We start from the raw sequence: 25,176 nt of genomic DNA, 5'->3' as shown, positions 1-25,176 counted from the left end.
ACACACACACACACACACACACACACACACACACACACACACACACACACACACACAAATGGGACTGACATACATTTTCTTTGTACATATCAGTCACTTTATTTCAGTAAATAACAAAATGGCTTGTTCATTCTGCAGCAATGATATTCTTTCTCTGAATATACATATAGTTTTTTAACAGTCGTAATACTATTTCAAAATTACATCAATCTCAGTTCCATAGATCTAAACCATTAAAATATGTTACTTTCCAGAAAAAACAACAACTATACAACCGACTTTTTATGCATAACAAAGAAACAGATGCAGGGCTGCAGGATGAAGGGTCACATACTGTATTTGTGAATGACAGTTTTTCCAACAGGATAAAATAACTTGTATTGACTAACAACTACAGGGACTGGTGTAAAAAGAACTTAAAACTACTGAGAGATTGCCAAATACAGTATGTAAACGGAAAATTCATGGACGATCCCTGTGACAGTGATAAAATAAGAATTACTTAAAAACACACAAAAAAAGATTAACATAAAACTATATTCCATCATCATTTCAAGCTTAACCTAATCAGAAACTGTCTGCATTTAATGAGGTGAAGTCAAATTTATATTTGGCACCCACACGTATTTAAAGCATATGGGTTTTAGACACATTAAATCTAGACCAGACACAATACAGTGGTATTTGCAAAGTTTTGAAGCAAATTTATTATACTAAAATGAATTATATTCCAAAGTACAGTTATGTAATCTTTAAGTTATCAAAAATGAGTTTCCCTTATCAACTCTTATCCCCGAGGCGTCTTTTACCTCTTGTACAACGTTAGATTTTCCAATTATAAATCACTGTAGAAGTACAGCAATACAGGCCTTTGTCAGAAACTGACTAACCTCCACTTCACTTCTTTTTTTGTGTCACATTGAGGGTTCCTCTCTTGAGCACCTTGCTTTTGTACAAGTGAGGACAGCTTTTACTTCCTTCACTGTCATCAGCGTCTACAAGTCAAGCCATCCCTTGTGGACTGTGCGTATGCTCCTTCTTCTTCTTCTCCTCTTCTCTGCTCTGCTCTGCTCTCCGCCAGCACTGAGGTGCGGCGCTATAGCTCGTTGCGAGAGCGGGAGATGCGAGGGCCTTTCCTGATTTCTTTCCTCTTCTCTTCCTTCCTCCTCCTCTTCTCTTCCTCCCTCAGGATCTTCTGGAAAGCCTCAGCGGTGTGAAGCACCTGAAGCAGATGAAAAAGGGCGAGAGACAGATTCTTGGCACAGCTGTGTGAAACATAATGCTTAGATAAAGGACTTTTTATGAAGAAAGCATGATAAAGCAAGAGTCTGTAAGTGTGTGTGTGTCCCTCTTACACTCCATGTTGTTATTTCTGGTGTAAGGTGAAGGTGTAACTACACAATCTCCAGGATGTTAGAAGGTGGTTATTAGGTGAGTACTAGTGGCTGTATGTGGCTGAATATTAAAGGGTGATGGGGAAGTCATTAAGAGCGGTCACTAGAGTTACCACACATGCATGATGACAGGATGATCACGCAGAGTGGGGAACATGTATGCATCTTACTCACATCGTCTCTCTCTGTGCGGTAAGGATTCATAAAGTCTGGGGATTTCTCTGTTATTCCCAGCTCCTGTGACATCTGAGAGATGAGAGGAATAGACAGATGACAAAAGAGGAGATGAGGAGACACTGTCACATCACTTATTCTACAGCTAAAAAGCAGTATGATACAATTAACAGGAAGTTACAGACAAAATCTACATTTTAGCCTCTTTTCATGTTTCAGCATTGTGTGAATTTGAGAGAAGGGGATCAAAAACTACTGAGGCACAAGTGAGGGCTGAATGCACGCTTTCGGGGTGCTGACGGCTGCTGCTTCAAGTCTCAGAATTAATCCAGTATATAATCCTCTTGGCACATTGCTAAGGTCACAGATTAATCCTGCAAGAGTTTAGTTCATTAACCCCCACAAACAGGGAATACCCATTTGATTTGCCTCGCTCTTTAAAGATTCAAAGGCCACAATGCATCATGGACAAATGTGATGACAAACAACTCATTTTGCAGTCATGCCACAGACTGACAATAAGAATGTATTGCACACTAACATGACAGCAGATTATACTAAAATCTCCATATCTATCGTATCACCTGAATGATGTTGGTTAGTTTCTGTGTCTATTAGTCACATTTATACAATTGTGCTTTATGTTGCAGTCTTTACACTATACTCTCCTGCAGGAAAAAAGGTTTTTGTTTCAACATACACTTATATTGAATTCTGCATCTAGACTCCACAATAGGGCTATAACTAATAAATCCACCGATGATTCTGCTCAATTCATTTCTTCCAGCAAAGATTTGATGCATCATCATATCTAACATTTTGCTCACGGTTCAGTTCAACCCAATTCAATTAAATTTCTGTCCTCCGAAATGTATAAAAGCACTATGTATGTGCAGGAAATTGTAAAACAAGGCTAAACTGATTCAGTCATCAATATTAAAACCCATGTTAACCTTACACGCAGGCGCTAGTTGAAAGAATGACTCATTTCTATATTTTCAAGGCCTTTACTTTTAGCCCGAAACCACATTAGCTCCACATTTTCAGCAACAACAGGCAACAACACTCTTTCTGTTAAACTCTGTTGAATGGAGATATCACAATCTTTAAATGCAGCCGGTCAAAAAGCAAGGCTGTAACAGTTGGCCTTCAAACCTTGAATCCTTATCAGTGGATTATGAAATGACTGTTACCATGACTGTCGACGGGTAACAGTTACAGCATGGACAGGATAGATTATTCTCTTGTCTTACAAGTGTGAGTACGTGTTGGTGGGCTCCTCCGGTGAAAACCCCTGTCTGGTTACAGAAATTCAGCCCCCAGCGTAGTAGACCTCCCCAGTCAGCGTTCCGGTCGTAGTAGTGGTGCACAATACGGGGAAAACGCAACGCCACGTCACCAAAGAATGCTGTATTCTCCACCACATGGGAGTAAGCTGCAGAGATTTATAGAGAGAGGAAAGAGAGAAACAAGTAGGCAGGTTAATTAGAAGAAATGAGGCAGAGAGGGACAATTTTGATGATTTTGAAGATACATTTGTGCTGACAAAACACACAGAACATGCTGATAAATAAGAACAAAGGGAAGAGCGCAGCTCAAACAACGGTTGATGTTGTTCGGGAACACTCAAATAGGTGGTGATGGGGTTGAATAAGCCTTAAGAGCAGGGAAGCTGATGTTCATGACATTCAGACAGACGTTAAAAAAAAAGAGAGCTGATATCATTGGCACCCGCTGGCACCAAAAGCGGATAAAGATGAGAGGAAAAAAAGACTGACAGAGGTATAGCTTTTGGAGACAGGTAACACAGCACAAGACAAACCAGTCAGAGGTGGAGACAGAAGTGAGAAAGTGTGAAAGACACATTAGAGATGCTGCTAGATAAAGCGGCTGGTATAAGGAGAGCAGGAGAAAGAGACATTGAAAAAATGTAATGATGAAACAGCTGAGGTGTAAAAGCGAATCAGACCTTCTTTGATCTTATCATCCATGGGGAACGGGTCGTCAGGGTGCATGTTGGCTGCAACCAGGATTTGTCTCGAGTCCTCCAACACCTTAAATGAGAAAAATAGCTCAATAGCAAGGTTTACTTACTTTACACATCAGGTTTTGAATCTAGAGCAGTTCACAACACATGGTTTCTGCAGACTTCACCTAGTTCAATTTGACATTTTAATACCACAAAGAAAGCACTTTAATTTTCCTGTTTCACAGTCAAAGTATGAGAGATATCATTAAAAACCATTAGGGATAATGAGGCCTTGAATTTTTTATTAAGTGCAATGTGAAATAAATGTCAATTTATTTAAATTTATTTAACTTTTTTGTCATCATCATTATTGTCATGACCTGCATGTGGAAAAGGAGCAGAAAAAGAATGGATGGATGGACCAATTAAAAAATAAGTAATTCATTTAAGGTCAGAGGTCTGGAACAATGGAAATGGGGATTTTCCAGCCAGGTTATGCTAAAATCACATTTTATAATCAACATTACTGCATCAGGCAGGCTAGAAAAAACATGTTAGACCTTTGTGAATTAAATTTAAGACTTTCAGATACCTGTTGTTTTTTTTAAACCTTTTTAGGCATTTTTTGAGGAAACCTAAATCAATGCGTTTTAAAGACTTTTCAAGACCTGCAGATACCCTGATTATAAGTGGTTTCAGATAATATAATTAAACTGGGGAATTGTTTGAAAACTGTCTGACCCTTAAGGTTAAAGACGAGAGATTTCACACTTTGTCACATCGTAGTTAAAAAAGAAAAACTACACAGACATCGACTGAAATTAAACAGTCAGTGACGTGTTTATGAGGATAGCACATGGAAGAGATATGAGCAGGAACACTCTTTAGCACTCTGTCTCACACACACACACAGAGAGGTATAGAAATGCTGACAATGTATTTCAGCCACTGAAGATTGACTATGCTAGGCGTCCTTGAGAGGCACGCAGATGCATAGATAACTGTCCTCTGGGAAACTGAGGCATACTGTAAAGCAAAGCCTTCAGCCCAGTGCGAGTGAATGGCACTCCAAGTAGCTGAGTCTGAATTAACATTCAAATGTATGCGAGGAAACATGCTGATGAATGTAATCATTTGATTCGAAGCCTTTGATTCAGCTGCAAAACCTTCTTGTCCTTCAATATGCTGAGAGCACAAGAAGGTTGAGCTCTTAGAAATAACTGTTGTTGTTAGTGGGGTTTCTTTTTATAATACTTGTGGCCTTGTCTGTGCTTGAAATTGCTGCTTCCCACAGACAGATGTGAGCATGTGATGTGAGAGCAAACACAGACACACACTCCCTACCTTGAAGAGTCCTTTGAGCATGATGTCTATGATTTTGTACTGCTGGTTGATGTCGTTCAGCTCAACCAGATTCTTCAGCGCGTTCAGCTGATCTTTCCTCTTGGTCTCAAACAGCCGCTTATCTGATAAGAAGAGATCAGGAAGAACGTACACTTTCCACATGGGCATAACTCACGTAAATAACTCGCTCACACACCCGTAAGTTCACACTCTGTGACGTGCACACACACACATGCACACGGTCTGACAAGTTTGCAACCACACACATGCCTGCGCGTTTGGCAGCAGAAGGATACAGATCTCCAGGTTCGAGTCGTGTCTCGGCCTGTGCATGTCGGAGTCTGCAGAGCTGAGGGCGGCAGAGCTGAGGGCGGCAGCGGCGAGTGCCAGGACCACCGCACACACACTCCGCATGGTCAGCAGATGGCAGCAGAGGGGCACTCTTCTGAACATAGATGACAAAACAGGAAATGTAGATCACACTGTTTAACATCAAAGTATTGGTAGTTGCCTAATTTCTGTTTGTTTAAGGATACAGAAGGTGCATCTCCACCTCTAAAGAGAATCTGTGACCGTCATGCTGAACACGTTTTCTTTTGATAAAAGGGGTTTCACTGTCATCTGAAAACAATGAGCTTTCATTGGAACTATTCATGAAGCGGTTTTTCTTCTTCCAAAGCTGCTAGAAAGGCTCTCTCTCTCCTGTGATACTTTTGGAATATGTAAAATAGAGAGACATGCTGGGGATAAGTGGTCAATATGGAACACCAGAGGGTAACCGGCATTTGAAGAGGGGCTCCTTATGTTCATTTTAAAAAGACACATCTGATGTCTGGCACTTGCATAATCCCTAGAGGAACTTTTACATTCTCTGTACGAGACTCTCTCTCTGCTCCTGCTTCGCCTCTGCCTCGTCCCTACTGGTCTCTCTCCATCCAAAGCAGTGGTCTTCTTCAACATTTTCATTCAGCTGCAACTTCCTTCCCCTCAGAGGCTTTTTTATACATTTGAAAGGGAGGGATGAAAGCGAGAAGATAAATAAAACAGCTAAAAATAGGGCCTGATCAAATGAAAATTTGATGAAAGCCAAACTTTAAGGAAAACATTAGCAGAAAACAGAAGTAACTGGAGGGAGGAAAGGAGGGGACAATGTTGACGAAAAGCTACAAGACATAATTTACATAATTCATGCATAATTTAGCAAGGGCTCCATCAATGATACTATCAGAAGGATGCAGGAGGGTAAGGTACAGGGCTTAGCTGGGGGTGTGGTGTGTGCAGGGAGGGTGAGAGTGTGAGAAGCAGGAGGAGGAGGAGGAGGAGGAGGAGGACGGGAGGCAAGAGATGAGAGGAGGGGTGTTGAGGCGTTGGGAAGGGGTGGGGCAGAGGAGGAAGACCCTGCGGGAAACAACAGCTTTTCTGGTGAATATTTCATCTACCTTTGCTAAGACACTACGGTAAAACTGAGAGACGCAAAGATAGGAGAGCCAGTGCAAGATAGAGGAGGCTGTGTGAGAGGATAACGAGCACGAGGGACTTGATTTTGCACTGACAAAATTAATCTTTACAAGCCCGGCTGCTGAGTCTTGAATCTGAAGGACTAGGAAGTGAGCAAAAGTCTCGAGGTGTGAATGTTAATTTAGACTGAATGTGCCCCCTTAAGAAACTCGCTCAAATGAGAGAGACAGCATATGCTCCTAGACATACACTATCCCTCTTAAGAGGACAGCAGCATGATGAGGACTGTAATCTTACAGTTGAGGAGACATAGAAGTCTGTAATGAAAAAGAAAGCAGACTGACTCCCTTTTGTTGCAGCTAACTTTAAGAGGTCTGTGGTCATCAAAGTCTCTTATTTAAAAATATAACTGAAACGCAACTTCCTTTCTCACTCTGTCAGCAGAAAAAAAAGTGTTCCTCGAGACAGCTGAGTGAAGACAATGTTCGATTAAGGCCAATTTGTGCATTCTGAGAACATCTTTTGGGTTGCTTCCCAGCTTTCTGAGAAATGCTGCACTAAATATCCTTAAGTGCTAGTCGAAAGCCTCAATATTTCTTGATAACAGCCAGGGAAAGCGGGCCTTGTCTCTCCTGTGGCAGCAGCTCGCCGGGTTATTTGATGTTCCTGTGTACTTCCAAGCAGGCAGCTATATAGCTCTGACAGATATTTATGAGCAAAATAGTTATCGCCACTGGCACAATTTAGTGCAGTCAACACATGCTGTATATCCAGCAGCTGCTAACGTTTCCATGCAATAGGGCAAAGTGCTGAGACTTTAGGAAGTAGAATAAGAAGGACATTAGGGGCGGATCAATCATCTCTAATGTGGCATGGGCAGAAATTAGGGTCTAAATGCATCTATTAACTGTAAGCAGGCAACGCTAATTAAACAGAGCGATTATTTTAGAAAATCTTACTCATTGGAAAATCTAGCAGTGAAGCACTCATGTTTTAAGATCATATTACACTTGGCTATAGCTCGACCAAATGAGAGTGACTGATGCACATTGCTGCACACTGCAGAAACAATTCTCTCAGAACTGCAACGATTCATCGATTCAATTAGTTGATCGGCAGCAAATTAATCTGCAACTATTTTGATAATCAAATAATACATTTTTTGTAATTTTTCAGGCAAAAAGGCCAAATATTCTTTGGATTCAGCGTCTCAAATGTGAGGATTTGCTGCTTTTCTTTGTCATACATGACAATAAATGAAAAATCTTCAGGTTTTGGACTGTTGGTTGGACAAAATATGCAAATTGAAGACATCAATGTGGGCTGTGAGAAATTGTGAAAGCCATTTCTTCAGCTTTTTAATCATTTAGTAGAAAAAAACAACTTCTCAGCTCATTAAAAGATTATGAAAATAATCGTTAGTTGAAGCTGTGGATTACCTGCTGACAGAAAATATTATCTTCAGTGCACCTTAACTGCATGCTGGGCCGTTTGGTGAGAAATGAGACCTTTGACAGATAGACCACTAACACCTTAGTGATAGCCTGTGGCCATAACAGCAGCAAGGGGGTCATCTCTACATTCCCCACCTTTTTTTTTGTTGCCAGAGGCATATACAGAGTACACACATCAGCCTTGAACACGTACTGTAGGACCATCAATACAACTCAGCTGCCCTGCAAGAAGATGCACTGTCGTATTCTCCCCTACTCAGTCCTAAACTGGGTGGATTTCCTTCCAGCTGACTCACTGGTTCAGATTTGGTCTGTCACTGTGGCACACAAGTTAGGCGAGGTGTCTTTGCCGCGGGGAGGTCTGAAGGCAGAGTAGTTCTTGCTGAGGCCGTGTAAGCCCACGTAAATCTCTTGGCCGGAGGAAATTTTCTTCTCTGCCAACAACAATCTCCTGTGGCAGAGAGGCTTAAGTTTATTTCCTGTGTGGGGGATCCAGGTTCCCCAGCTTTGTCAAATAAGTAGGCTGCCATATCTAATCATACTACAGACCCGTGAAGATAGCTCCACTCTGCTGTTTGAATTCCCAGTAGTGTGAAAACACGCATCTGATATCCTGCAATGCAATGCTTTGCATTCCTACTACATCTCTAATCCCAGCAGGACAAGAAAAAAAAATTCTAAAAATAATCTTCAATCAAGAGTGGGAAACAGTCCAAATTGATAACCAGCCAACTGTGACATTAATTTTAGGAAGCAAAACTGACCCATGAGGTGTAAGCAGCTCATCAGAGGATGGAGGGAGAGAGATGCCTATCAGACAGCTGGATGTGCAGCAGGAGTGAATCCAGATTCCCCTCAGGCTGCAAGCTTGCTGTGGGAGGTTTGAGGTTCAAGGACTGACACATCATGTCTCTCTCACTCTCTGCTTGCATCTGCGAGACTCTCCCTCTGTCATTATTCATGCAGAGGCACAGCCACGGACATGCGTAATGGTGATGATGATGGCTGGGTCTGAATAAAGGCTGTCATGTGGACCATCAATTACAGATTGCTTAATTGATTGCGTGTCCCCTACCTGACCCGCGCGACTGTCTACAGGAAATTATGAGTTTATTTACTTAATTTTAAGCCAATAATTACGAGAATGTAATGAGACATGGGTGTAAGATCACATCTAATGATGATATACATCAACTCCACAATAATACATTAAAATATTTATGTAATGCTTCATTAAGGGGTGCGCTTGAGAGAATTAACTAAGCATTTGAAGTCGCTCCTCGACAAATCGATTCCGCCGGTCATCGCAGCTGTATGCCCCGCCGTGTCCATCAGCCAGCGGCCGGCACAGTAGATCCGACCGATAAAGCGCTGGACATTACGGCTACAAACTCCCGGATCACTCACCGTGTTGTAGCGAGAGACGGCGGCGCCACACGGCAGCGATTAGCGGCCAGCGTTCAGTCCAAAGTAGTGCAGTTTAACCTTTTTATCTGCGCACAAAACCTTAAAGGTCAGCTCGCCGAGGAGGAGGACGGGACAGTCAATTTGTCCCGGTGGATCCTCAGGTGACAGCAACACGAAGGTGGAGGTGTTCATTTACATGCGGCTCTCGCTCCTCCACTCCGCCAGTGCCACGATCACACCGGCTGGCTCGCCTTGGACGAATGACAGCGAGCGGGTGTAAAACGCGGCGGAGGATGTGGTTTCCACACGGAGGATTTAGCAAGGGACACCACATGAAAAAAAAGAAAACAAGGGAGTGCGTTCCGTTCCCGTTTCCCTCAATCTGCTTCCTCTCATATGCTGATGCTTTAATGCTGACATCTTGCCAGCCACATTTTGTTAAGATCACTTTCTATAAAATGACATAAATAGAAAGAGGATTAAAAGATGTAGGCTACACGCTAGGTGATATAAGGGGGGGATTTAAAATTCAATAAGATGCTGTATCTCCAGCAGTACTCAACTACAGTGGATGACAGGGGCTGTGTTGATGATCATTTTTAAAGCTTACTGTGTTGACCACATGAATATTTAGGTGCCTATTTTGAAAAAGAAAAGCCTTATTTACTTTGAATTAAATGTACATGAGAAGTCCACTTGCGCTCCCTGAGTTTTACTGAAGTAATAGGAACGTTTTTTTTCTTCCTAGGATGCCTGAGATCCACACCAGACAACCAGACATCATCAGTCACAGAACACTGCTCTGAGGTGCACAGCCAGTTTGACTTTCAGCTCCCATGACATACATACCAGTATGTGTGACTGTCAAACTTGCCAGTTGCCTGTAGGGTGCCACACTTACAAACTGCTTTGTGAAGGTGTGCGGGTAATCAGTCATCCCAGTGCAAGGTCATGTAACCGTCAGGGGGACAAAACCTTGTCCCTGGGCATGGTTTAAAAAAAAAAGAAAAAAAAAAGAATTGAAGTTTGAGTAGGGTAAAGCTAGTTACTGCCATGACATGGCCAACCGCTTATTTGGGTATTCATTCAATGTGATTTGTACCTCTATGAAGTGAAAAGAATTCACCTTGAACACTTCTATCACTCCAGAGCTGTAAAATTCATGAAAAAGTCATTTTATATAAATACAAAAATATTCAAATGTTGTTCTGTGACTGACCGTGTCTTTGAGTGGTCTAGAAAATAATAGAGACACTGGTATAGTGTATTTAATGGTATCATATCACATGAAAACTATCACGTGTGCTATGTTGGAAAATGAGTTTTTGATCAGATTTTTTTGTTCAGTGTTGAATTCCCTTTTAATGACAAACGATATTAGTTTATTCAACTTTTCTTTAGCACTGCCAGTAAATATGAACTACTGTCAATGAACAAATACATGCAATAAATTCTTTAACTGTGACACTAAAATTTAGGCAGGCACACGTGCTGCTTAAATAGCACAACAGAAAAACAAAAGGAATCAAGGAAAAGTGAAAATAATGAACGATGAAACGAACTGGCGAACTGATGGCGTAATAATTTCTAAAATGTATGAATCAGTTTGCTGGAACATCAATCTGCCGTCACTGTGAAGTCAGACAGACAGATGGACACATCTCCAACACACCTGAAGCAAAGAGTTAAGGAACAATGAAGCACGGTGAGAAAAGTACTGAAGGTGTCTGTTTATGTTTGAGAAAGAGAGAGAATTTAATAATCTGATTATTAAAATGGGAACACACGACACAGAAATTGAAATATTTCCATTCTCCCAAATTTCCACTAGTGAGATAATTTGAGAAGCAAGTATAACTATGTGCTGCAAAATTAACAGATATTTAGCTAATATCTCCTGTTTGATGAACAGAAGCTCAAAATATTTTTAATAAGTGAATGTTTTATTTAACTACTGCTTCAATCATAGTTGAGCATTCCACTTGTCCTCGGTGTATTTATTCACTATCAATGTGATATGATAATATTGTTTTTATGTAACAGTGGCCAACAAAGCTACTATCAAACTGAACAGACAGAAACTAAGTACATGAGAGTGTGCGGGTGGGTGTGAGTCTGTGTGTGTGACAGATGTACTGAGCCTTTAAATACGGACTCTGACTGAAATACAGTAACGACTTTGTGTTGTACAACACACTTTCAAAGGGATTAAGTGAAAAGCACAACAGACATTCAATAAATTGCCACAGAAAATCAATGAAGAAGCCTTGCTGACGTTTGAAGTACGGTTTCGGGTGCTGAGATTGTGTGCAGGTGTGTATGTGTTGCAGCTTTTACAACACTTGTCAGATACTTACAGGGGTGTATTCAGGGTTTTTTTTTTTGCAGAGTGTCAGCTGCTGTAGTTTCACTATGTACAAGGTGCAGGATGTCAGGCTGTGTGTGTGTTGTACAGGTCTGAGGTGTGAATGAGCGTGTTTCACTTCAGGTGAGGGATACAGGACGTTGCTGGGCAGACTGGGGCTGCAGCTCTCGGTGGGCGACTGTGGTTCGAGGGACTCTATCACACTCCTCACTCTCTGCTTGTGCTCCTCTGTGGGTGGCGGCTGCAGGACACTGCTCTGGATCTGAATGGATGAAAGAAGAGGGAGAGTTTTATTTTGAGTTAAAAGGGAGAGGACAGACACAGCAGGAGAAAGAAGAAGCATATGAAGTAATGAGAAGAGAATGAGCACAGGACATAATGCCGATACTGGGACTAAAGGTTAATAGACAGTGAAGAGGAGGGTGAGAAGAAAAACCATATAAGAGGAAAAAAGAAGAAAATGTCCAAATCAGAGAAAAGAGGCTTAAGGTCTTTTTTTTCTAAGTGGTTGTTAAAATTGTCAGAAAACTAGAGAAAATAAATTTTTAACCTTAACACAACCAGCGATCCACTTAAAAAACAAAATGCTTAGACAAGCTGAAAAAAGCCAAATTTGTGTTTATAGTTACAGCGTACAAGTGGGAGCAGAGAGACTCACACACACATATACACACACACACACGGGATTTGCAGAGCGCTAAATAAGTAAGCAAGACAGGAACCTCTTCTACTGCAAAAACAAAACTATTTATTTCAGCTGTCACAGTCACATACAGTAGATAAAAATGTGCCCAAAGCCTGTGAGAAAGCATATAGCTACACTGTAGATGTAACTATATACTTTAGGCAACAAGAAAGAATGAACACTTGTCTTAAACAACAATCAAGAAATGAAAATCTTGTTAAAAAAAAAAAAAATCACAATCAAGAGAAAACTTTTCAAAAGTTAAAAGATTACAGTGCATACCCTGCAGGTACAAACAGTCCCAAAAGGGAAAGATTGTGAGTCCAAGTGCAAATAACAGAACTGCCACTGATAAGCTCCTATGTAAAAATCAGAGGTTGAGAGACCTGCTTAAGGATTTCTGAGTATGTGAGTGAATACTTAATCACATCACTGTGAAACTGTGAATGATAGCCGCATGTTAAAGTTGGTGGAGAACATTACACACACACACTGGTAAATTCAATCTTCTTTACATGAAAATAGTACAGTAGAAACCGCTTATAGTGATTACGTCCAACTGGGTTAAATTGATCACTATAAGCTGATGATTATTATAGCCGTTTTTTTTTTTCTTAATTTCTCATGCAGATTACCATCTAATTAACATTTGTATATTTATTACATGAATATAAAGTAATGAAACGGGGAGCTTTGCTATTTATTGAATTTCATTGACTGTTTCAAAATACAGAACAGCTGTTTCAAACGCTTGTTGTGTCACTGCTGCATCTCATTGGCTCGTTTTTGGCAGTTTGTCATAAGCTTCAAGGAGATGTTTTTCATTGAGAGACAATGACTTTTTCCCTGTCATGGTTTCAATATGCACGCAGCACCAGCCTCCCAGCCCAAAGCAGACGGGTTGTGTGTTGAGACTGCGGGGGTGGGGGCCGCAGGGACGCCGTGGCGATAGAGTTAAACCAGAATCAACTTTTGGAGAAACGCAACCTGTAAAACTGTACAATCCTGCCATGAGGGAAGACAGAAACATTACTGGGAAGAGGGGAGGACATTTATCTTCATTTGATAATGTTAAACGTAAAGTTAGGCTTTGCTGATGGCTTCTTGACTCATTTTAAAAAAAGACGAGGGGGTGGGGGCGTGGGGGCGAGTAGTGGTTGAGCGAGCTAGAGAGTGGATGAGGAGAGCGAGCAGTGGCAGCGAGAAAGCTGGTGAATGAGAGGAATAAAACATTATTTTCTGATTGTTTCACAGCAGTTACAAATAAAACACCCACACCCTGCACCTCCACACAACCCTGCGGAGGTGCACCGCAACGCCTGATAATGCTGCAGCCACTAAATACACATTATACATGCACTATGGGAGTCAGGTTAAAAGAAAATAGAATTACTGTAGTAGTACTGTTTTTTTCCATATGTTTTCATGTATGAAAAGACCCAAAATGAACACTGTCAGTGGACTATTGATTACTATCAGCAAATTATTTAAACAGCATTTGTATAGGAATGATTCTGTCTCGAGTCTTTTGATCCATATAAGAGGTTGTTCACTGTAAGCATGATCACAATAAGTGGTTTCCACTGTAATAATAACAACATTACATTAAGGACATCAGATAAAAGGACAAAAGAATTACTGTGTAACCCTTTGAAACAATGTTACAGAATTACAACCACATTAACACAATATTGTCATAAATGACAGCAGTACAACTATTGTTCTAAAAGCAACAAGATCCTTTATATCGTCACCAAATTACCATCAACTTCCTTATGATGATAATAATTATCATTCTCTGCACCACTGCAGTAAGTGAGTAAGTTGAAAAGCTGCAGGGATGAAAGACTTATTGTAACTTTTTGTCTGGACTTGTGTGGATTTTAAGTTAGACTGCAAAGGTAGCATTTAGAATTGATGGTGAGGACAGCGGGTTCAGACAGAATGAATAATGTCTACTTCAATACTTCAGGGCTGTGGAGATCAGTCAAAGTGCTCAGCTGGACTCCCACAGCGTCCATGCTCACCCATATTGATTTGACATCAACAGGGCTGCACCAACAGATAAAATAAAAAAATGAACTACGATAACTGCCTGTATACAGTATGGTTGGTAGAAACCAAAAAAATAAATAAAAAATGAAACTTTAACAACACAAGAATGAAGAATTCTCCCTTTAGTTTGGGAGAAGTTATTAGAAGTCTGCAAGCATTCCAAATTATGTAAAGGAACTCTCCCTAAGGCCAGCTCTGATATGACAAGCTACTGTGGCTAAGCATGCAGCACACAGTGCAGCAGCTTCACCCTCTTACTGCTGTCCACTGACTCATGGATATGCATATAGTGTTAGAGACAGGAAGACAAGCTCAAGCAAATGTATAAAGAGGCAGGGTAAGACCAGAAATAGCCATGGGGCAAAGCTGCAAAAGCAAATGATGCATGTGTGCTCACAGTATGTGCATACACACTTTCATACACACTTTCATACACACACACGCACACACACAGAAACAGTTGAGTCAGGACTCATGGGGGAGGAAGCAAGACAGTGATATGATACCAGATTGATGACAAATGTACAGAGAACTTCCTCATGAACTGAGGTTTCACTGCAGTGTGAAGGCAGATCAACAAAACCTATGAAAAGTGTGAAGTTTAATGTGTGCAAGTGTGTGTGTGTGTCTGTGAGTGTGTGTGTGCATGTGTGACTGATTGGAGCAGACGAGATGACAGGGGAGAAAACCTGTACTGTCTGGAGACTGTTAGGAGAAGTGTGTCTGTCACATTGAACCCTGCCTCCCCTAAACTGCCTCGATGCCTCCACAAACACACAGATACATACACACTGCACATGTACACACACACTTACACAAGTAAACAGACAGACGCATACGCACGTATTCACACAGTTCATGATTCTCTGGCACACACTGCACTGGGAGCCGCAATGTGCGCCATCATTCTGTCACTCCTCCGAATCTGAGCTACTTTCAGAATACTAAAAGCGTTTTTTGGTCCTATATATGACGCCAAAGTCAAGCTGAGCAATCTGATGTGGCTGTTTTTCCTTCTGGGTTTTATAATGTTTTAAAGCAAACCCAGATGGGCTTTATGCATTTTCTCCAAAGCTAACAAGGGTAACGACAAGGACACAGTTCATCATCTTCAGATTATCTTGAAACCGATTTTTCACAGAGAACTAGTTTGAAGCCAATTTATACAATGCCACATTTCTTCTGAAGATAATTTGCGTGATTTGGCGACTACTATATAAAGGAGCTTGTGTCACATTCTGTAGTTGATGTGATCACAACTGAGTGGAGTAAATCACAGTTAGTCGCAGTTGTTTTGATCAGTTATTCTGCATAACTGACCTCATGATTTGTGGAACAAAATTATTTATTTACATTTTTAAAATCTTTTCTGTTTGCACTTTTGGTAGAGTGGTTCGACATTCCTGAATTCAATACAACAATATTCCACTGTTACAGTATAAATTATTATATGCTGGTGAGGCTTCACAGTAAACTGTACTGCCTTTTGTATTTTTGAACTTTTGAAATGAACTTAACTCCACAACACATATATCTCAATACACCACTGAGAAAGTGAAAACCTCGAGGGCTTTGTTTTCCAAATGTTGCTACCAAATATTGGTATTTTTGTGATGTTCAAATGCAATTTGGATGATACTTTGGTATGTTTGTGACCGGCTACTTGGCAGCGCTGACTGCAGTTCTGCATTTACTCCATGACAAAATGAACGCCTACATGCTAACCAGTGGGTTGGGTCCCATTTAATTTGAACTATTTAGTTTGCACTTGTTTAAAACAGAAAGAATGGACCTTGAGACGTGCGCTAAGGTCATATCAACATCAGAAGTAAATATTACTATGATACAGATCAACTTTTGTTTTTCCTGAATCATTTGTTAGCTACTAGGAGCTGTGATTTATTCAATTTTGTATTTCTAATGCTATCAGTCTATCTAACCATCAGTCACTAATCACAGATTCCATAATCAAACATACCAGAGGCTTCAATTTGAAGACTTTGTTGAGCCTTTGTAAATTTGCCCTAGGATCAGTAATTAGTTGAAATAATTGAGGTAATTGTTAAGTTCTTTTAGTTGGCCTACAACATTTCAGATCTTTGTGGAGCAGAGTGTAGGTTCAAGGTAAAAGCTAATGTTTTCTCATGCAAGAATTTCTCCACCTGCATATGATATGATAAGAGCACAACAGTATCCCCTCTGCCAAACATGTAGTAGATAGATGAAGCTGAAGTCTATGGACTCAAAACAGAGAGCAGCGATTAGCTGAGATAAAATTATACTGCTTGCCTGTTTCAATTGGGATGTTAATGAGGATTTAAATTCAGTCTCTAGTTTCTCTGACCAACACAGATGAAGTCATTACAGCCAACATGATCAACAATGCTGGACACTGAGGGGTATTTACAACTAACAGCTGGGGATACTGAGTTAATGCTAAAGTTTTAATAGATAGCAATAAGTCTTTATTTTGGGCAGATTCAGGTTCTTGACAATCAATGATACAATTACAAGAGTGGGAGCAGGTTGCAGTCAGGCAAATGGCAACGCTGCTAATGTGAGATCTGTCTGAGGCAGGTGCCAAACAGGAAGGTTAGCCAGCGCGTGTTTGCAGATGCAGAAACATTACCTCCAGACAACAGACCACAAGCCCCAGTAAACAGGCGTGGAGCAAAACTAACTGGTGACCTTTGATCTTACACTTTGCGTTGGAACGTTAAACTAGAACCCTCAGTTAACCTTTTACCTGTCACCACAATGTGAAGTATGATGTAGTCCCACACTGAAGCTATTACTGAAAACTGGCATTTTGCTGCTGCAGTGCCGTTGTGCAAAACACTGGTATTTTATTTGCATAAACAAACTGGGTCTTTCCTGTCAACATTTTCCCTGCAGTCTCTATGTTTTTCTGCCCTTGCTGTTCTTCACAGCAAATAAATAAAAATGTTAAAGTAATATAAACACTGCATGAATTCGACTGATACTGAATTTTGCATGAACCTGATACCACTTCTAATTCTCTCATTCAAGGAATGTAGATATTCATGAGTACCAGGATATATTTAAGGTGTATTGTGTGAATCCATTCAAATGTTCTCAAAGTGTGCCCCCAGATTAATTGCGTGTGTGTGTGCACATGTGCACACCATGGACACTTGTACCTGTGTGAGGAGCAGCCTGAGGGCCTGTGCTGCTTCCTGGCTGAGCTCCTTCACCCCCCTCCTCTCCACCGCCTCCATCACCTGGAGTAGGTCAGGCTCCCACAGCACGGCCGTACTGTTGTGCTGCATGAGCTGCAGAGGACACAAACGCAGACACATGGATATATGTACACATGCGAACGCACAGATCTACTCATTACCTATTTGATCCAAGTACTTCTACCACTTGTAGTGTGGAACAAAATGTTTTTATCACCTACATTAACTTTTGATACTTTTTGTATAAAATATTCATAACTGCTCAGAATCAGGCCCCATAAATTATACTTCATTTGAGTGGTGTGTGGTTGGTATATGTGTGTAACATCTCACAAGTGTGATGAGTTTGAGAATGGCAGGGTGCAGGAGGCAGCTCTCTCCTGAGTTGAACAGGCAGTGGAGGAGGAATCGAGTCCATGGCTGACAAACCACATACTTGGCTGACACGCACACACACAAAAACACACAAAAACACACACCTCAATCCCAGAGGGAGTGAAAGGACAAGTCAGGATGCCTAATTCAAATCAATTCAGTTTAATATCACTCTTTACCTGCAGGTACAATTACTGAAATTAGTTAATGTCTGAAAATGTGCCAAAACTACAATATCAATACATACAACTAGAATGTAAAAACAAAACATGCAAACTACAGTGTTGAAGACAGTGACAATATAAAAGAATCATGAGTCACACATGCACACTAACACAAATACACACACATACAGCACATACTCTCACACATCCATCTACAAAGTCACATGTGCTCTCAAGCACACAGATATTCTTTTTTACTCTCTCTCTCAAACATATATACGTAAAAACCTCTCTCATGCATACACTTGTAAATGTTCTGTTTTTCTCTCTGTCATGCACACATTCACACTCATTCACAAACTGTCTCTCTGTTTGTTACCTGTAGCGGGACTCCTCCTCTGAAGGAAGCCCAGCAGGGAGCTTAGACAGTTGACTGAGGCTCTGAGCAACAGCTCGTGCTTCTGAGGAGAAAGAGACATGACATGTGAGAGAAGTCGAGTTTAGGAAGAACAAAGAAGAAAATAACATCTTGCATCTCTAAAATGTCATATCATTGCAAGTCATGGGAGCCGCAGGAATTTGACATGTGCCTATGTGCAGTGACTGACAGAGAAAGGACACAAACACAGCAACAGATGTACAGGAAAAAGACATGGACAACACACGCATTCACACCCAGACACATGCTCACCAATGGACAGAGATGCAGCCAGAAACAAAAGGGAGAACAAGGGAACACCGGAGAGAGCGACTGAGTGAGGGTTTAATAATAAATGTCTCTCCCACAGTGGCGGTGCTGGCAGTGAGCACTATGTAGTGTCCAAAAATACTGAAGTAGGCCAGACGGATATATAGACGACAGTGGAGAGTTACACCCTGATCCTGAGGCGGAGAGGAGGAGATAAAGAAGAAAAGAGTCAATAGCAAGAATGGGAGGGGATGAGAGAGTGAGGGAGGTAAAGTAGGTAGGGGTAAGGGAAGGGACAAATAAGGAAAGGGCAGATGGGGAGACGAAGATGAAAGGAGAGGTTAAAAGACACAGTGAGGGACAGAAAGTGGGGAGAGGGGGGAATGAGAAAGAGGAGAGCAGAGTCAAGAAAAGAGGAGAGGAGAGGCACTGTTGAGCTGCAGTGTTTCCTCTTTCCACCAAACCAGAGCATCAAGAGGAAAAGAGAGCAAAACAGAGGAGAGGAGGGGAATAGGGAACTGTTACTCATATCAGCTGCTGAACAGCAGACTACAGAGCACTGAACCATAGAAGCTGAAGCTCAGCTCAGCACTATACAGTCTTTTTCCACAGAGAGGAAATGCCACTGGTGTGGAACCAGAGGCTGACATTGCAGCACAGGATAAAAAAGAAATACAACAGGCATGATACCTAATTATCCCAAAGTTTGCTTATTTTACCCAGTTTTTTTTTTTTAGGTTGTCAAACTCAAAAATATAAATCTTTTGCAAACATATACGTTTTTGAGGGACTGACTTTAAAGCTCACTTTAAATCTGCAATGTATCTTATTTAATATAATGTATCATTAATATACAATATATTGGCCAGCGAACTGGGAGAGATGAGTTTCACATCATGTTTTTTTAAAATTATGAATCAAAACCAACATGTGCTCGTAGTATTACGCTTCATCAGCTGGAGATTTTTCCAGGTTTTGCACTGACCCAGTAAAATACATAGCAGGCTTCCACACCAACTCCCACAACACCTTGATACTTCTCTAGTTCAAACATCATTTTAATTACCTCTCACTGCTGGCAAGGATGACACTTAAGGACATCAGCACAACATATTTGTTTCTGTCTTGACTATAAAGGTTTAACGAGTTGCGACTGCGATACTGCGGCAGCACAGCTCATTTAGCTGTAACCCATGTCTGTCCGCATGACCTCTGAGAATCTGCTAATTCAAGAATTGCTTGCTCATCTAAACTGTTGTGTACTGAAGATCCATTTTCAACCGTTTTCTAGTTGCTTATCCTCGTCAGTCAAAATAACCAGCACCAGTAGAAAAAATAACACAAATACAATTTACAGTTTTAGACGGCAATTTGTGAGGAAATCCTTCATCATGAATACGACTGCACGTGTCTAAAGAAAACATGTTTGTCACTGTCTTCCACTCTCACTGCTTCCACTTCAGTTTAAATATTTTCATGTCTCCGTACAGACCTTTTCTTTAATAAACCAAGTTCTAGTGTTCATTCTTCATCAGTATGTCTTGTATCACAATTTGCCCATGAAGTGCTTCTGTATTCAATTTGAACTCATGTCTGTTTAATGGACAATGAGTCTTGAGAAGTGAGCTGCATTCGAGATGTCTCTTACTGCCGTTTTATTGATACAATCAAAATAAATTACAACCACTCACACTGCAGCTACTCATAACCCCTGCAAGCTTTGTGATTCATTGATTCACAATACCTTAGCCTCAGTCTTACAGCAAAAATGCACTTTTAGTGTGCAACTGTTCAGACTTGGCCATTAACTGGTGGCGGTAAAGGTAGTAGCCAGTGTACTTGGTTGTGATAAAACATATTATTACTTTGCCTGTGTATTGTGATGCTCGAGCACTGCTTTGAAAAATAAACAATATAAAATTACCAGGTTGAAACAACAATAAAATCAAAGGCCGGTGTAAGTGTCAACATTATGTTGTCATTCAGTGCACAGTAGATGTCTGAAGAAAATCTTGGATTACTCATATTTTGGAGCATGTTGGTTTTAGCTCTGAGCTGGCTGCTGCTGAGGAGAAGTAGTGCTCCACTCATTTAACCTAAAATGATTGCTCAAGGGGCACGAGTGTGCCGCTTTTGTAATAAGCCACAAAAGTCAATACATCAGCGACATGTAATAAAGTTTTGGAGATATCTGTGATTGTACTGGCTATGTGTGGCATTCCATTATGCTAACTGCTAAATCAATTGAAATCTCATTTTCTACAGAACCTTGTTTGTGAAAGGCAGTTCAATGTCATTCTGTAAAGATTATAAAGATTATCTTTATGTTATCTCTGCTGCAGAATATAGGCTGGAATGAAAGTAAAGCAAGAGAGGGGATGGCATCATCATATCAGGATTTAAGCCCACTGCCGTGGAAGCACATGAATATGTATCTCTGTTTGAGGACAGATGCACACTCTGATAACTCTGATGCAATCTTTTTATCTTTAATTCTAAGAATCAACATTTTTGCACATATTTTTATTCATATTGCATTTATTAGGATCCTGAAGAGAGCAGGGATTCATAGACTTACAAATAAAAAAGACTGTATCGGAGTGAGTGTGGAGCTCTTTTCTCCTTCCTAGGATGTTTACCTGTGAGTCAGCTTGATCAGGTGTGCATTTTCTTTTAGTCATTATGTACCTCTATTCACTGAGCCATCATTAGAGGCAATGCTTTACTTTTAAATGTTTACTTTGATGATTGAAACGGACAAAAAAATGACAAGAAACACAGCTGGAGTCTTCCTATAACACTAGAAGAGGTAACTTGCTGACCATCACTTGCTGAAAAACAATAAATTTGGTAACTCTCCACCTTTCATTACAACACAGAATTCAGATGTTCTCTGTTATTTCTGCCTTCCACAAACAAGAAATGTGGGAAATGTAATGTTGTAATGGTATTCCCTGCAGCAGACTCACATTCATCTATTGATGTAAAATCCATATAGTGCTTAAGAGAGAACATACACGTATTACACATATACTCAATCCTCCCCAAGTGCTACAACCTGTAAAAGAAGTCCACTGAGAGCAGTTGAGAGGCATCGGGCCCCTCTGGAGCCAAGTGGGTACAAAGCGCCGTCTTCGACCGCCAGGGGTCTCGGCCCGACCAAGCCAGGACCAGTGCTCACACACACCACTGTTGATGCCAGGTCAACATCAAGTAAAGCTTGCAGGAACCTCAGATAGCTGACTGGAAAGAGAAAGTGAAAGAGAGAGAGGGAGGAGAGGAGGATTGGTGAACGGCTGGAAAGGGAAGAGATGGCATGTTTAAATACAAAGGAGCAAGAGGACAACGAGAAGGCAAACAAATGTGGAGGGCCAGGCCACAGGAGAAACGGGTTCATGGTAGAACAGAAAGGAGTGAGTGAGAGCATACAGAACAGGAAGTTTGAAATAGATTGTAAAAGCAGGTAGCTGTGGGAATAGAAGCGCAGATGAGAGTGAGAGTAACAGTCGGAAGAAATTGAGGGCAATTTTTGAATTGATATGTGACAGAAACGGAGGGCAAGAAGTTAAAGATGTCAGTGCACGGTGTAGAGAGTGCGTGAGGCAGTGAGAGACAGGGTTAAAGGAAGGTCAGCAAGACTGAGAGACCAAAGTAGTGATGGAGATAAAGTGAGAGACATGGCCAAAATGACTGCAAAAACTGTGGGTTCCAAACTGAGAGCTGCCAGCCATTTGAACTGCACTTATGCCATGTACACCGTGATTAGAGCTCTCTGGGGGAGGGAGGACTCAATTAGTGGCGGTAGAAGAGACAGAGCACAGAGATGGGGAGAGAGGGATGGATAGATGGAAAAAGAAGGGTAGAATGAGAAGCATTAGGGAGATAAAAAAAACTGGGAGACAGAAAGAGAGAAAGGAGGCAGAGTGAGTGAAGGAGTGAAGACAGAGAGAGAGACAGAGAGAGAGAGAGAGAAAGAGAGACATAGGGGGGCAGAGGGAGGGCGCTAATACATCACAACGACCCTGACAGGCCACTTATCCAGCTGACACACAGAGACACCGGAGCAGCAGGGATGATCTGTCTCCAAGTGGTGCAGCGGGATGTGGACCACTTAATATAATGAAAGTGTGTGGAATGCAGGCCAGGGTTTGGTTACCTGCACTGAGGGTAAAAACTGACAGACACTTTACCTGTAAAGACTACAAGTAAACCATATGGAGGGGGACCTCATTAGTCTTTTCTGAGATTTGAACAGTATATGAACAGTTGTTGCATCGGTCAAGGATTTCTGAACTTGTCCAAATCAAAGCCAAACCCTAGATCCCTGACATGGATCTAGTTTCTACACACCCTCTGGTTTGTCTGTAATTGCGCTGGACAGAGTAAAACAGAGTAGCACAAAATTAGAGCAACGATGAAGCTGAGAAGAGATTAAGAGGATGCACAGAACAAAAAGGGGGAAAAAAGGAAACACAAGATGTGTAAAAATACATAAGATCTGAAAATCCCTTCAGTATTCTTAGGTTAGACACACGTGCTATAAGACTTACATTGCTGATAAACTGTTTTGGCATCTGCTGTCTGCAAGGGAAGAACTCTTTCAAAAAATAATTTTCAATTCAAACAATTCCAAGTTTGTTACCCAGCAAGAGATTGTCTGTGTTTCTTTTATGAACAAGGAGTTGCTGCAGAGCTGTGTCCAACCTCCAACTGATGCTCTTATGGACCTTAAATAACAGAGAAAGGGAGAGAGAGAGAGAACAAGGGAGAGAGGGGAGAATCACAAGAATAACACGATTTGGCCCGAAAGGCTCATTGCAAGTAAGAATGTATTATCCCTGCAGTGCAAGCAGAGAGCAGAGAAGAAAGAGCATTGTTCAATACCACAGCCTTACATTGATTTGTATCAAATGAATCCAATTGTTGTTTTGTATTCTGCGCCCACATCAGAATCTATGCAGTTTTTTTACTGTATATTCTGTGTCTTGCCCTTGACTGGGGGAAGCTATATCCTGAAGTTGCGATAAGAGCAAAGCTGGGCTGTTAGTGTGTACCTGAGCGGAGTGAACATGCTGCAACGTAATGAGGGAGGACAGGAGTAGATGGCTGCAGCATAACAGGGCTGAAGGGAGACCAGCTGACGAAGAGGGGGATGGAGTGGAGGAGGTGGAGGAGGGGGAGGAGGAGGAGGAGGAGGAGGAGGAGGAGGAGGAGGAGAGGACTTTCTGCAGCTGGTCCATTAGTCCACTGTTGGAGAGCAGCATGGAGACAGCTGGGGAGGAGAAGGCGCTATGTCATCACACTTTGATGGGTTCTGCACTTGTGTGTGTGTGTGTGTGTGTGTTACAACAAACACATCCACACAGACTTTCACTTTGTGCAGCACCTGTAAGGACTTTATAACTTGTTTGTAACTTAATAACTTGTTAAATTTAAAATGACACGCATTCAGGCACAATCACATGAACACAAACAGGCCAACATTCAAGTGCTCAAACCATAGACTGTATAAAAAATAATGGATGTGGCCATGGTGACGTCACCCATTGGTTTGAGGACTCGTGTTTTGAAGCCTCGAGTTTGGCATTCTGACTGTCGCCATCTTGTATTTTTGGAGCCAGAAGTGATGAGAAGTGAGCATATTTGGACGAGAGGATGTAGCTGATCCTAATGCTAGCTGCCATTAAACCATTGTACTTACCAGAAGGAGGGTCTTTCAGTACAACCAAATGCTACAAAGGACTTTTTAGGTGACCAAAATGTTATAATTAACTTTCATGAACTGAAAACACACTGAAATAGTGACAGCAATGCTTATACTCTGTGAATCTGGGCACGTTTACATTACCTAACCAATGTTGTCGCTGTGGTAGCAACTTAATCACAATGTAGCCACACCCTGAAGCATACCCTGCTTTATTGTCAAATCTAAATTAAATGGGAACATATTTTACTAAATGAATATCATGCTGTATTGAAGGAGACTAGAAACTAGTGATTGAGACCATAAATTCATTAGGAAACTGTTTACTGGGGTAATAAATCAAGTGAGAAGTGGCTTGACTTATGAATCAGATTGTTGCATCAGCAGAAATGAACAGAATACAAGTGGAAATCATTTGCATAATATTGGGATTATATACAGTATGTAGGGAGCCATGCTGGTCAAGTACTACAAAGAGTATAATTACATATTGTCTAAAGCTATAATCTGCTCTTTACAGAGGAATGTGTTTCTATTCTTGTCCTCCTTAGCATCAGCTGAAATACCACCTAGCCTGAGGCTGAAGCAACTAGCATCTGTAAACTCGCTACTATTGATGAAGAAGCAGATGGTGAATGGAGGTAGTGTGCAGCAGAAGCAGAAATGCTATGGGCATAACTGGCTTTGCTCCCCAGTGGTATCCCTGCTCTCTATCCACTGGTCTCACCTCATTAACAACA

At 41.2% G+C, this 25,176-nt stretch overlaps 2 protein-coding genes across 9 annotated transcripts in view; both read right to left on the bottom strand.

Annotated features, from left to right (window-relative positions):
• Nucleotides 1-74: 74 nt before the first annotated feature.
• On the bottom strand, nt 75-10,458 carry LOC122966886 (coiled-coil domain-containing protein 134-like). 4 transcript variants are annotated; one of them, XM_044331257.1, is made up of 8 exons: nt 8,558-8,664; nt 8,090-8,244; nt 5,178-5,326; nt 4,882-5,003; nt 3,538-3,622; nt 2,822-3,003; nt 1,569-1,640; nt 75-1,222 (listed from the first exon to the last, which is right to left on the bottom strand). In XM_044331257.1, the coding sequence occupies exons 3-8, from the start codon at nt 5,293-5,295 to the stop codon at nt 1,097-1,099; spliced, it is 705 nt and encodes a 234-aa protein (XP_044187192.1). In that variant the 5' UTR covers nt 5,296-5,326; nt 8,090-8,244; nt 8,558-8,664; the 3' UTR covers nt 75-1,096. The 4 variants fall into 4 exon arrangements, with proteins under 4 accessions (XP_044187192.1, XP_044187190.1, XP_044187191.1 ...); XM_044331255.1 differs by lacking the exons at nt 8,090-8,244; nt 8,558-8,664 and adding an exon at nt 9,201-10,458; XM_044331256.1 differs by lacking the exons at nt 8,090-8,244; nt 8,558-8,664 and adding an exon at nt 9,201-10,458 and having other exon boundaries at nt 5,178-5,323.
• Nucleotides 10,459-10,549: 91 nt separating this feature from the next.
• The window catches only part of LOC122966882 (meiosis inhibitor protein 1), a 61,282-nt gene continuing 46,655 nt past the window's right edge, over nt 10,550-25,176 (bottom strand). For 3 of the 5 annotated variants that reach the window (XM_044331249.1, XM_044331248.1, XM_044331250.1), the window contains 8 exons: nt 23,787-24,004; nt 23,375-23,459; nt 21,791-21,975; nt 18,424-18,505; nt 17,839-17,945; nt 17,467-17,598; nt 11,700-11,827; nt 10,550-10,872 (listed from right to left, as the gene is read on the bottom strand). In XM_044331249.1, coding sequence (XP_044187184.1) covers nt 10,818-10,872; nt 11,700-11,827; nt 17,467-17,598; nt 17,839-17,945; nt 18,424-18,505; nt 21,791-21,975; nt 23,375-23,459; nt 23,787-24,004 — 992 coding nt within the window. In that variant the 3' untranslated portion in view covers nt 10,550-10,817. Of the gene's footprint in view, nt 10,873-11,699; nt 11,828-17,466; nt 17,599-17,838; nt 17,946-18,423; nt 18,506-21,790; nt 21,976-23,374; nt 23,460-23,786; nt 24,005-25,176 lie in introns of those variants that run through there. The other 2 variants (XM_044331251.1, XM_044331252.1) reach the window with 2 other exon arrangements.

The sequence above is a fragment of the Thunnus albacares genome, chromosome 17 (genome assembly GCF_914725855.1).
Source record: "Thunnus albacares chromosome 17, fThuAlb1.1, whole genome shotgun sequence".
Lineage (NCBI taxonomy): Eukaryota > Metazoa > Chordata > Actinopteri > Scombriformes > Scombridae > Thunnus > Thunnus albacares.
Note: the sequence above shows the minus strand (reverse complement) of the source record. Positions and strands in the feature narration are given on the sequence as shown.